General features: G+C 40.4%; 1 protein-coding gene across 4 annotated transcripts in view; it reads left to right on the top strand.

Moving 5' to 3' along the window:
• Positions 1 to 13542, top strand: part of LOC142374162 (serine-rich coiled-coil domain-containing protein 2-like) — a 58420-nt gene that overhangs the window by 28462 nt on the left and 16416 nt on the right. For all 4 annotated transcript variants that reach the window (XM_075457700.1, XM_075457699.1, XM_075457701.1 and 1 more), the window contains exons 6-12: positions 920 to 1093; positions 8201 to 8291; positions 9927 to 10011; positions 11325 to 11420; positions 11596 to 11704; positions 13187 to 13270; positions 13358 to 13444. In XM_075457700.1, the coding sequence (XP_075313815.1) occupies positions 920 to 1093; positions 8201 to 8291; positions 9927 to 10011; positions 11325 to 11420; positions 11596 to 11704; positions 13187 to 13270; positions 13358 to 13444 (726 nt within the window). The remainder of the gene's footprint in view (positions 1 to 919; positions 1094 to 8200; positions 8292 to 9926; positions 10012 to 11324; positions 11421 to 11595; positions 11705 to 13186; positions 13271 to 13357; positions 13445 to 13542) is intronic.

The raw sequence follows: 13542 nt of genomic DNA, 5'->3' as shown, positions 1-13542 counted from the left end.
TGGATAAGAAAGTTCAGAGAGACAGGGAGCAGGGGGCAGAGAGAGGGGGAACAACATGCAGCACTGGGCCGTCCGATGCGGGACTCGCAGGCTTTTATTTTGTAAAAGTCTGTCGCTCACAGGCTTTTATTTGGTAAAAGTCTGTCGCTCACAGGCTTTTAGTTTGTAAAAGTCTGTTGCTCACAGGCTTTTATTTTGTAAAAGTCTGTTGCTCACAGGCTTTTATTTTGTAAAAGTCTGTTGCTCACAGGCTTTTATTCTGTAAAAGTCTGCTGATGTCTGCTGCGGAACAGGAAAAGAAAGTAATCGGCGGATCCACCAAACATGGAGAAGGGTACGGAACTTTTACTCGGCCATTTTCATTTTAAAGTTCTTCCAGACGGCGGAGTCGACAGAACCAAAGTCATCTGTAAACTCTGCCAAGTTGAATTGTCTTCTCAGCGTAGTAGTTCCAGTCTAAAATATCACTTAAAGGCAAAACACACAACTGATAGCAGCAAGTCATTCAAGGAAACAGACAGTGGAGCGAGGCTTCTACATAAAAACTACAGAAAGATGCTGATGTTAAAAGTGTGTTTGCACAACAAATGTTATGGCACTTTCATTCATATGGCAGCACATTTAAAATAAAGCTAAATGCTAAAAGCTATACGCTACTTTTGGATTCATTTTTGGATTTACAAATGCGATTAATCGTGATTAATTAGATTAAACATTTTAATCCTTGCCCAGCCCTAGTCAAATCCAAACTCAGATTAACTGGATTAATTTTATTATATCCTGATTCGTAAAAACTTTGAATTGATTCGACTGTTTCTTCATCTTTTTTGGGTCAATTTGAAAATTAGATTAAAATGTTCTCTCTCAGTTTTGGAATAGCTTAAATTCAGTTTTTTGGTTCGTCCCTTCTCGTCCACAGGGCGGTTCGTCCCTGGACCTGTCTCCCTCCGACAGCTGTGGCTCCGCGGGCACCTACATGTGGGACGAGGAAGGCCTGGAGCCGCTGGGGGGCGTCACCACATCCGCATCCATCCACACCAACAGCAACACCACTCACCACATCGGGAGCTTCGACTCGGACATCAACAGCATCGTAAGAAAAAAATCCGTCCGTCCTTTTCTGTGTGCCTGCAGTCGCCTGTGAGGGCAGAAGGTTTCTGAGAAGTTTCTGAGTTTTAGATGCTCAGTTCTTACTTTAGCAGACTTCCTTTAGAGCATGTGTGTCAAACTCAAGGCCACGAGAGCTTAAAAGGTCTGATTGTCTAAAAATAAATAAGTCAAATACGTGCAGTGACCAAAAACTCACAATGCATGCCGATTATGTTAAGCGCGAAGTGACGGCATCCCGCCACAAGACTGTAATGTTTCCAAATCAATGCGATTTTCCCAACAAATGGAATTGAGAAATACAAATAATGGCTGTGTTCGAAACTGCATACTTCTCCTACTACTCCTACTAACTTTTTGAGTTAGTATGCGAGTTTGAGTAAGCGAGAAGTTCCCTGATGCATACTAGATTCTCCTAAATGTTGGGTATGCATCATGAGGTTACTACTCATACTCAAACTACCCAAGATGCAACATAACGTGACGTCGCCGATCGTCATTTCCTGTCAAAACGGCAGTTTCAAGCTAGCTACAACGAGGGTAGGTTCACTTCCTGTTTTCAAAACAAAAGCACCAATTGTATGGTAATGGCTTTCCCTATGATAAAAGGCAACGGGTATTTTATTTTGTGAAAATAATCGTAAGTGCGTTGCTCACTGCGGCTAGCTTTAGTAGCGCCGAATTCGTGGGAACAAAATTGTAAATAGCCGGTATTTTGTCAGGTTTTCAACACGTTGGGGATCTAAACGACTACTTTCTCACCTGAAAATGTTTCAAATGTTGCTAAAGTTTACAGAGTTTAGAGCTTAAGAGAAATCAGCTTCAGGCCGGCTGATTTCGGCTCGGGCAGGAGCCAAATGCATTGTCGGTAAACGATCTGCATACTGTCTGATCGATGAGTATGTAGTATGCGGTTTCGAACACAGCCTGTGTGAACAAACAGGAGACGACTCATATCTCTGTCAGTGTTTATGGTCATTCTGGTTTCCATGAAACAGAAGGACTTCCTTCTCTGCCATCTTCACCTTCGTTGTGAGAGTTTGTAAGTTTAATAAGTGGAACAGTTTTGGGTTTACTGAAGAAAACGTGAGCCTCCTGTTTTCCGTAAATCGATCTAACAGACATTCCCAACACCAGGGGGCGCCGCTGCGCAGACGGCTAAGGAGGCTATGTTTAATATGCTGCTTCTTTGGGTAAAGATGTCGCTGCTTTGGAAGGTTTGGGGCACTGTTTCTGCTCACAGACACTGGTTTGCTTCAGTAAATCCCTCCACTGGCACCGCGTCATGTCCTGCGAACAGAGCAGCCGTGAAAATGGAAGAAACCCCCCAAAAGGACAAAAAGTGGGGTGTTTGATATTCAAGTGGCATCAGCTCCGTCCTCATGTGCTCCAGTTTAGACGGAGAACCAGAAACCAGCTGCCAAAAACGGGCCCAAGGATGGTTTCCTGTGAGAACCGAGCGGATGGGAAAGCTTTGATTTATTTTCCAGGACTGTTGCTGTCAGAGCCGTCCGACTCTGTGACGAAGCCACGCCTCATCACACCTTTTCAAAGTGTGTCTGAAAGGCTGAAAGCTTTGTCATCCCCCCTGTGAGCTTCAGTAAACCTGCACATCATGACCACGCTCGTATTAAAGAGCTGCTGCTGCTCTGAGCTTTTTATTCCCACAACCAGCCTCCATGTTGATCTCATGTCTGCATCAGGCCAGCTGACTCTAAAGGACGTCCTCTGTCGCCCCCTAGTGTCCACTTAGGACAGTACAGTGCGTTTCATTTATGCAAGGCATCTTTATTTATACAGAGCATTTCATACCACAGGCAACTCAGTGTGCTTTACATAAAGGCATTTAAAAGAACAGCATAAAGCAGCATAAAAACAATTTAAAGAGAATGAAAAAATAGAATAAAAATTAAAACACAGTTAAAAGCAATCAAAGAAGAGGGGAAAAAGAAAAATATAAACTCAACCATAAGCACATGGAAAGAGAAATGTTTTTTACCTGGATTTAAAGTGCTCACAGTTGGGGCTGAGTTCAGAAGAAAGCTGCTTCACCGTGTCTAGTTTGAACTCTGGGCTCCACTATCTGACCTGAGTCAGCAGATCTCAGAGCTCTGCTGAGTTTATACTCTACCAGCACACTGGAAAAAATGCCCCTCCAAAAATAAGTAAGAAAAACAACAAATACGAGACGTTTTTGCTTGAAATAAGCAAAAAAAAAATGGAACGAGTGAAAATCGGCTTGTCAAGATTTCTTGAAATAAAATGTGATATTTAGGACTTTTGAGATAAAAGTGATCTTGAAATTAGCTTAAAAACCTCTTCAAATGTAAAAAAAAGCTTGTTTCATTTGATATGTGACTCAAAACAATTTGTTTTCAAGACTTTTTCATTTAACAAGATATTCCAGATGTATTGTATTAAAACAAGTCCCTATATCTGGCTGAAATGGTGCTTGTTAGGCAGTTGTGTCTTATATTAAGTGTAATGAGATATTTTTGACTAGAAATGAGACAAATATACTTGGTAAGACTTTGATTTTTTTCCAGTGCATGTCATTCATTTGTTCTGGACCTAAACCGTTCCGTGATTTGTAGATGAGCAGCAGAACTTTAAAATCTATTCTGTATCTGAGCGGGAGCCGATGTAAAGACCTGAGAACTGGGGTGATGTGATGTGATCTCTTTGTTCTGGTTAAAACTCGGGCTGCAGCGTTCTGAATGAGCTGCAGCTGTTTGAGACTCTTTTGGGGGAGTCCAGTCAGAAGACCGTTAGCATTAGCATGTAGCATGAATCAGCTTCTCCTGATCTGTTTGGGACCTGAAACCCTTCATCCTGGATATGTTCTTAAGCTGATAAAAGGCTGATTTGGTGACTGATTATGTTTTTTTGTATGTTCTGAAGGCGCTACCAGAACCTGTTTGTAGCTCGGCGGTTTTTGAAGAGTCCTGTGTTTTGGTTTTATGTTATTTTGACTAAAACTGGTTTTGAAGCCTCTTGGTTTGTTTGATTTTGTTTTGGTTTTGTTTGGAGTTTTGAATTCCCTCTCTAACTTTAAGATGTAATTATTTGTTTTGGAGTTTTGTTTTATTTAGGGTGTTGTTTTAAGAGCCTCTTTTGACTTGTGGATTGTTGTAAAATTTCAGCTTTAATTCCACGAAAAAGAAAACTAAACAATAAACGCTTAACTATTTTTACCTTTAAAACATCTGGATAATTTTATTTCTATTTTATTTTCTTTAATGTTACTTCTCCCACCCCCACCAGTCAGAAGACCGTTACAGTAGTCGAGTCTGTTGGAGATGAAAGCATGAATCAGCTTCTCCTGATCTGTTTGGGACCTGAAACCCTTCATCCTGGATATGTTCCTAAGTTGATAAAAGGCTGATTTGGTGACTGATTTGATATGATAGTTGAAGGTCAGGTCTGAGTCTATCAGCACGCCGAGGTTCCGGACTCGGTCTTTAGTTTCTAGAGACTCAAGATGTTTACTGACAGCAAACCTCTTCTCTTTGTTGCCAAACACAATGACCTCAGTTTTTAATTGATTTTAACTGAAGGAAAGTTTGGTTCATCCACTTTTTGACTTGCTCTAAGCAGTCGCACAATGACTCTATAGGACTGCAGTCATCTGGAGACAGTGCCAGATATATCTGTGTGTCATCTGCATAGCTGTGGTAGTTGACTTTAGAGTTCTTCAGAATTTGACCCAGAGGCAGCATGTATAGAGTGAACAGAAGGGGTCCAAGAACTGACCCCTGAGGAACTCCACATGTCATAGCCACTCGATCAGATTGATTACTTTCAATAGTCACAAAATAACTCCGCTCCTCCGAGTAGGACCTGAACCATTCTAGGACTGTCCCAGCCTCTAATGCCTCCATTTAAACCCAGACTGTTTTAGGTTTTAAAGTAGTTGTCAAAACGTATTTAGTTACAGCGGGTGAAATAAGTACTGAACACGTCACCATTTTTCTCAGTAAATATATTTCTAGAGGTGCTAATGACATGAAATTTTCACCAGATGTCGGTAACAACCCAAGTAATCCATACATGCAAAGAAACCAAAACAAATAAGTTCAGAAATTAAGTTATTTGTAATAAAGTGAAATGACACAGGGAAAAAGTATTGAACACGCTTACTGAAATTTATTTTATACTTTGTACAAAAGCCTTTGTTGGCAATGACAGCTTCAAGACGCCTCCTGTATGGAAAAACTAGTCGCATGCATTGCTCAGGTGTGATTTTGGTCCATTCTTCCACACAAACAGTCTTCAAATCTTGAAGGTTTCATGGGCCTCTTCTATGAACTCTGATCTTTAGTTCTTTCCATAGATTTTCTATTGGATTCAAGTCAGGTGATTGACTGGGCCAGCCTAGCAGCTTTATTTTCTTTCTCTGAAATCTGAGTTTCCTTGGCTGTGTGTTTGGGGTCATTGTCTTGCTGAAATGTCCACCCATGTTTCATCTTCATCATCCTGGTAGATGGCAGCAGATTTTGATCAAGAATGTCTCTGTACATTTTTCCATTCATCCTTCCTTCAATTATTTGAAGTTTGCCAGTACCATATGCTGAAAAACAGCCCCACGCCATGATGTTCCCACCTCCAAACTTCACTGTTGGTATGGTGTTTTTGGGGTGATGTGCAGTGCCATTTGACCTCCAAACATGATGTGTATTATGGCATCCAAAGAGTTCAATTTTGGTCTCATCTGACCAGACTATATTCTCCCAGTATTTCACAGGCTTGTCTAAATGTTGTGCAGCAAACTTTAAACGAGCTTCAACATGCTTTTTCTTCTTCTGATTCACAACAATTCTTTTCACTCCTCTGTCAGAAATCTTGCGAGGAGCACCTGGTCGTGGTCGATTTATGGAGAAATTATGTTCTTTCCACTTCCGGATTATGGCCCCAACAGTACTCACTGGAACATTCAGAAGTTTAGAAATCCTTCTGTAACCAATGCCATCATTATGGTTTGCAACAATAAGGTTGCGAAGGTCTTGAGAGAGCTCTTTACTTTTACCCATCATGAGATGTTTCTTGTGTGATACCAGAGACACCTTTTTATACACCTTTTTTATCATTTGGGACTGAACCAGCAGATATTAATTTGCACTGACAAGGGGCAGGATTGCTTTCTAATTACTGGGAGATTTCAGCTGGTTTCTTGGCTTTCCATGCTTTTTTGCACCTCCTTTTCTTCACGTGTTAAATACTTTTTCCCTGTGCCATTCCACATTATTCCACATAACTTAATGTCTGGACATCTATGGTTTGATTTCTTTGTATGTATGGATTACTTGGGTTGTTACCGACATCTGGTGAAAATTTCATGTCAATAGCACCTCTAGAAATAAATTTACTGAGAAAAATGGTGACGTGTTCAATACTTATTTCACCCGCTGTATGTTCACTGGCTTTACAGTTTCTCTTTAAGATATAAGCAATAAAAATTGGAAGCTATTTCATGTGGTTTAGTCTTTATTCAGGGTTGTCTGGTCTCTGAGATCTAATGAAGGTCACATGTTTTACTGATCACACTGATAGATTATCACAGTTGTAAATCGGTTATTAGTAAAGAAACGGCTGTAGAAGTCGGTACGTTCCAGCTGTCGGTCATAACAATCAGCATCAGTCAGGAATCGGCACTTCTGATCTCAGGTTGGAGATGCTGGTCATCAATATTCATCAGTTCATCATTCAATTAAAATCAGGAGATGATCACAGATCAGAATTATTGATCACAGAATTATCTTTAACAGAGTCTGGACTGATGTCTCAAGTTTTTCTCTTTAAAACAAACATTTATACCAGATTCTCTACTTTGTTTGTTGATAGAATTGCACATAATTTAAAAAAAGATGTTATTGAATATATTTTTCTGACCACCAGGGGTCAGTGTTGCTCTGAGTTTTGGGAAAACTCCTCATTTGTGTTGAAGCTTAAAACTGTCAGTGAGGCTGCTGGTTTCAGAAAGATTCTGTCAGGTCAGAGACATCGAGTGTTTGGTGTCCTCTCAGAGAGCGTTTTTTATTTATTGAGATGTCTGCAGGAACAGATCTGAACATGTTGGTTTGCTTTGGGAAAATCCTCAGGATGAGGTCAGAAACCCAGCGAACTAAACAGTTTTTTCTTCCCACAGTCGCCTCCTGCACGCATGATGAACAGAATGTCTCTGATTTGATTGGATTACAATGAACTGAACTGTACAGTAATTGATTTGGTTCTTTATAAATCAAACTGCTAGCTGTTAGCTTTTAACACCGACCGTATGCTACAGTGTTTATTCTAACCCGATTAGCCGGCAGCCTCTAGTTTCCTCTAAATTTATTGCTTTTCTGAAGCTCAAAAACTTAATCAGCTTTAGGGTTTGAAGTTGTTTTCATTACTCTTTTGTTTTGAGCTCATTTCACTGTTTAACAATATGTTTTGTGCTGTTATGAGCAGCAGAAGTAAAGAGAACTTTTCCTCTCTGGAGGAAGAATAAAACAGGGAAAGCCTTTTAGTCTTTTTTTTACTCAGAATCAGGTGGAAACTTTGAAAGTTTCCTTCATTTCATGCCATGAATCCCAGCAGGCCGAGCTGAGAAAACGCTGTAAATGATGCGAAAATCATCTGTTCCTCCAGTGATGTTCAGTGTTTTCTAGTTTCAGTGGCTCCACATTTCCCAGAGATTTTAATTAGCTTGTTTAATGAGTGTCACACATCAGCAGGGTAAATGTGAAGTAGAACAGTGGTACTTTTATTCCAGTTTGCTTCTGTTCAGCTAATAATTCAGGTAATAAAGGACTAAATATAGTTTGGTTATTATAGAACTAATGTCCAATATATCCCAACAATGGTTCTAATTAGCTTTTGGTGGCATGAAATCCCCCTTTTAGCATCTTTAGCTTCCTTTTTGAGTCCCTTTGACCTGATTTAGACGGTAAAATGCATCCTAATCTGCTTCGGTTGGATGGTTGTGTTGCTCCCATGAGCTCAGAAATGAAAATGTTTAGTTTTATCAGATATTTTTTTACTTGTGATGCTTCTAAAAGCTCTTTCTTTAAATTTCCCGGGACTGTTTCATGATGTTCTGATCTGTTTTTAGGACCTCCTGAATAACCTGGACTCTTGTGATTTGGCTGATGATGACCTCATGCTGGATGTGGACTTCCCAGAAGACGCCTCTATGCACAGCGGTATGTTTAGAAACACTTAGGCTGTGTTCGAAACCGCATACTACATACTACATACTACATACTACATACTGCATACTACATACTGCTCATCGATCAGACAGTATGCAGAGCGTTTACCCACAATACATTTCGCTCCTGCCCAAGCTGAAATCAGCCGGCCTGAAGCTGATTTCTCTTAAGCTCTAAACTCTGTAAACTTTAGCAACATTTGAAACATTTTCAGGTGAGAAAGTAGTCGTTTAGATCCCCAACGTGTTGAAAACCTGACAAAATACCGGCTGTTTACAATTTTGTTCCCACGAATTCGGACGCTACTAAAGCTAGCCGCAGTGAGCGACGCACTTCCTGTTATTTTCACAAAATAAAATACCCGTTGCCTTTTATCATAGGGAAAGCCATTACGATACAATTGGTGCTTTTGTTTTGAAAACAGGAAGTGAACCTACCCTCGTTGTAGCTAGCTTGAAACTGCCGTTTTGACAGGAAATGACGATCGGCGACGTCACGTTACGTTGCATCTTGGGTAGTTTGAGTATGAGTAGTAACCTCATGATGCATACCAACATTTCAGAGAATCTAGTATACATCCGGGAACTTCTCGCTTACTCAAACTCGCATACTAACTCAAAAAGTTGGTATGAGTAGTAGGAGAAGTATGCGGTTTCGAACACAACCTGGCTCTTCTTTGATAAAGGCCGAGTCCAGAAACTATTTCTTTGCCAAAAATTCAATTTAGCATCTATGACGTTTGTAAAGGTTCCATTACGATACACATAACTGAGATAGCTTTAACTACTGAAGGTTAGCAAAACGGCTAACCGTTAGCTAAGTGTTCATTTTACATGTTCCAGGTCCGCTAATAGTTACATGTTGCAGCTAATAAACATTGGCTCTTCTTTGATAAAGGCAGAGTCCAGAAACTATATCTTTGCCAAAAATTCAATTTAGCATCTATGACGTTTGTAAAGGTTCCATTACGATACACATAACTGAGATAGCTTTAACTATTTTTTTATTTTTTTATTTTACCTTTATTTTACCAGGAAAATAGACCCGTTGAGATTAAAAATCTCTTTTACAAGGGCGTCCTGAAGGTTAGCAAAACAGCTAACCGTTGGCAAAACAGCTAACCGTTAGCTAAGTGTTCATTTTAGATGTTCCAGGTCCGCTAACAGTTACATGTTGCAGTTAATAAACACTGGCTCTTCTTTGATAAAGGCCTAGTTCAGAAACTATATATTTGCCAAAAATTCAATTTAGCATATATGACGTTTGTAAAGGTTCCGTTACGATACACATAACTGAGATATCTTTAACTACTGAGGGTTAGCAAAACGGCTAACCGTTAGCTAACTGAAATGGCTTACTTAAATTTGGCTAGCAGTCAAGAACAAAAGGGCTGTTCAACAACTAGTTAACAGTTAAACCTGCAATATCACATCGTGTAAACTGTGATGTGAGCCTGTTGGGAAGATATCTGAAGAGATGTGAAAGAATCATCTCAATCTTCTTGTTCACAAGAGTTACAGACATGTCAATAAACTAAGTGAAGGTCAATGAGATGGCCAGCAGCTACTAAACTTGTCATGATGGAAACTTTTGTTCTATATTATTGATATTATTGATATTCTGCAGACGCAGATGGGCTGTCCCACATGGCGGAGTGGAGGAGGAGGCAGCTCTGTTGGGGAACGCAGGACATCCACAATGAGAATGAAAGGTGAGGTCCGAGTACTCTGTGTGTGCTGGTCCTGTTATAGAAATGTTATTATTATAGATAGATCCCAAAATAAAGTAGGAATCAGTTGACAAACTGTTGGGAAGGAGGAAGACTTGTGTCCACACCGAAGTTTCATCTGATCAGGGCAGGAGAACGAGTTTGTGTGCATGAATGTTAAGAGCGATTATTGACTGAACCGAGGGCTCAAGTTCAGAATGGGTCACGAGACTGATTGACCTTATTGGAAAGGTCATGAATGCAGCCATATGTGTGTCTTATTAGCAAGAGAAGATGGACGCAGGGTCGGTAAAATCAATCAGGGTTACTTACTCTTCTGAATACATTTACAGGCATATCTGAGACAGAAGTGAGAGAATGATCCAGGGGGGATGGATTATCTTCTGGACATTTGTAAATAATGTGAGATAAACTATTAATATGCATGAGCCCACGATCGGTCTCTTTTCACATGTCAGAATTCAGTTTACGTTGATGCTGATCATTGACATATCCCAGACCATAATTATCCCTGCTTAACAATTCCACTTTGCATTCTATATATTGAAAATATAGCAGTTTTTGTGAGTTTTTTTTTTTTTTCTTTTTTTTACAGAAATTGGCGTTTACATCATATACACTAGTATTTAAAGGGTTAAATTTTTGAAAATAATTGAAAACTTGGTAGTTATGATCAGAACTGAAGTGGAATAAAAGATACGCTACCTCCGTACGTTAGCTCGTACGTTAGCTCCGTACATTAGCTCGTACGTTAGCTCCGTACGTTAGCTCCGTACATTAGCTCGTACGTTAGCTCCGTACGTTAGCTCCGTACGTTAGCTCGTACGTTAGCCCATACGTTAGCGCCGTACGTTAGCGTCGTACGTTAGCTCGTACGTTAGCGTCGTACGTTAGCTCGTACGTTAGCGTCGTACGTTAGTGCCGTACGTTAGCTCCGTACGTTAACTTGTACGTTAACTCGTACGTTAGCGCCGTACGTTAACTCCGTACGTTAGCTTCCCATCATTTTAATACCAGTTGACCAAACACGACTGTGAAAATTTCACTTGAATCTGTACGAATTGTCAGTTTGACTGTTAAGATAGAAGCTTGTTAGCCTGTTCACTCAGTTTATCCATCTCTGAGAAAGTCACTGCAAAAGTTAAACATTTTCAACTCAAATTGTCCGAATGCGGCTGTTGTACCCGCATGTTGTTTTTGTGTTGGATCTCGATGCCCATCAAGTCCAAAGGCAGTAGGACGGCGCCGGCCGTCATCGTGCATCACAATCACCGGTTTCTCTGATGTGTCCTCAGTGATATCCAGTGCTACAAGCTGGCAGAAGATCCTGGAAACAAAAGGACGGACACGACCGCGGATGGCGACCACGTCCTCGACCTCATTCCCACCAGGTAACGAAACACCTGTTGGGTTTGATCCCGAAAAGATCAAAGCTTAGAGTCTGCTTCGTTGTGTGAAAGTTGGAGGAGAACTCTTCTCATTATTTCCTGGTAGTTGTCTTGTGTACCAGTATAATATCGATCCTGTGTAGCAGAACCTGACCTCTGACCTCTGACCTCCCTGCAGGTCAGCCTGCCTGTCCCCCGGTACTTTGGGTCTGGATGCTGAGGAGCTGGCTGAGGACTGCTCTGCAGTCAGGTCACAGCTGGAGTTCCTGCAGAGGTTCCTGTTGCAGGTGGGACATCAGCATCTTTCTGTAGTTTTTATGTAGAAGCCTCGCTCCACTGTCTGTTTCCTTGAATGACTTGCTGCTATCAGTTGTGTGTTTTGCCTTTAAGTGATATTTTAGACTGGAACTACTACGCTGAGAAGACAATTCAACTTGGCAGTGTTTACAGATGACTTTGGTTCTGTCGACTCCGCCGTCTGGAAGAACTTTAAAATGAAAATGGCCGAGTAAAAGTTCCGTACCCTTCTCCATGTTTGGTGGATCCACCGATTACTTTCTTTTCCTGTTCTTTTACAAAATAAAAGCCTGTGAGCAACAGACTTTTACAAAATAAAAGCCTTTGAGCTACAGACTTTTACAATAATAAAATAAATAATAAAACAGGGGTGGTTTGTGGCGTAGTGGGCTGAGCAGGCGCCCCATGTACAGAGGCTATAGTCCTCGCTGCAGCTGCATGTCGTTCCCCCTCTCTCTGCCCCCTGCTTCCTGTCTGTCTGAACTTTCCAACAAAAGCACAAAAGCCCCCCAAAAATGTTTAAAAAAATAAAATTAATTAAATAAATAAATAAATAAATAAAAACTACGTTAATGCGCGATAAAATATTTATCGGTGTTAAATAATTAACGAGTTAACTCGCCCAGCCCTAGTTGAAACATTAGATTGTGTTTAACGTGTTTAACGTGTTAGCATGTTAACGTGTTAGCATGTTAACGTGTTTAACTTGTTTAACGTGTTAACGTGTTTAACGTGTTAGCATGTTAAAGTGTTTAACGTGTTAACGTGTTTAACGTGTTTAACGTGTTTAACGTATTAGCATGTTAACGTGTTTAACGTGTTTAATGTGTTAGCATGTTAAAGTGTTTAACGTGTTAGCATGTTAACGTGTTTAACGTGTTAGCATGTTAACGTGTTTAACGTGTTAGCATGTTAACGTGTTTAACGTGTTAACGTGTTTAACGTGTTAGCATGTTAACGTGTTTAACGTGTTATCATGTTAACGTGTTTAAAGTGTTTAACGTGTTAGCATGTTAACGTGTTTAACGTGTTAGCATGTTAACATGTTTAACTTGTTTAACGTGTTAGCATGTTAACGTGTTTAATGTGTTAGCATGTTAACGTGTTAGCATGTTAACGTGTTTAACTTGTTTAACGTGTTAGCATGTTAACGTGTTTAACGTGTTAACATGTTTAACGTGTTAGCATGTTAACGTGTTTAACGTGTTAACATGTTTAACGTGTTAGCATGTTAACGTGTTTAACGTGTTAACATGTTTAACGTGTTAGCATGTTAACGAGTTTAACGTGTTATCATGTTAATGTGTTTAAAGTGTTTAACGTGTTAGCATGTTAACGTGTTTAACGTGTTTAACGTGTTAGCATGTTAACATGTTAGCATGTTAACGTGTTAACGTGTTTAACGTGTTAGCATGTTAACGTGTTTAACGTGTTATCATGTTAACGTGTTTAACGTGGCCTGCTGTGTTCAGGAGGAGGACGTGGACGACGACACGCTGACCACAGACACTCTGAATCCAGAGACCAACAACTCGTCTCACAGCTCCGACTCGCAGGTACGCGTCGTCCTACATTTCCCACAATGCATCTCTTCAGCCGTCATGTCCGTCTTTGTATATATAAATATATGTGTGTGTGTTCAGGTGCAGGTTCTGCTGCAGGAGGTTCAGCAGCTCAGAGAGGAGCTGAGGAGCCGAGACCGAACTATCGCCCAGCTCACCCTGCAGCTGGTGGGTGTCCAATCATCAGCTGTTTCTGTTATTAACCAGGGCTGGGTATCGATTCGATTTCCATTCATAAGGTCCTGAATCCAATAATCACGATTCTT

Source organism: Odontesthes bonariensis, chromosome 23, assembly GCF_027942865.1.
Source record: "Odontesthes bonariensis isolate fOdoBon6 chromosome 23, fOdoBon6.hap1, whole genome shotgun sequence".
Taxonomy (NCBI): Eukaryota; Metazoa; Chordata; class Actinopteri; order Atheriniformes; family Atherinopsidae; genus Odontesthes; species Odontesthes bonariensis.
This window is presented reverse-complemented; position numbering and strand designations above follow the sequence as displayed.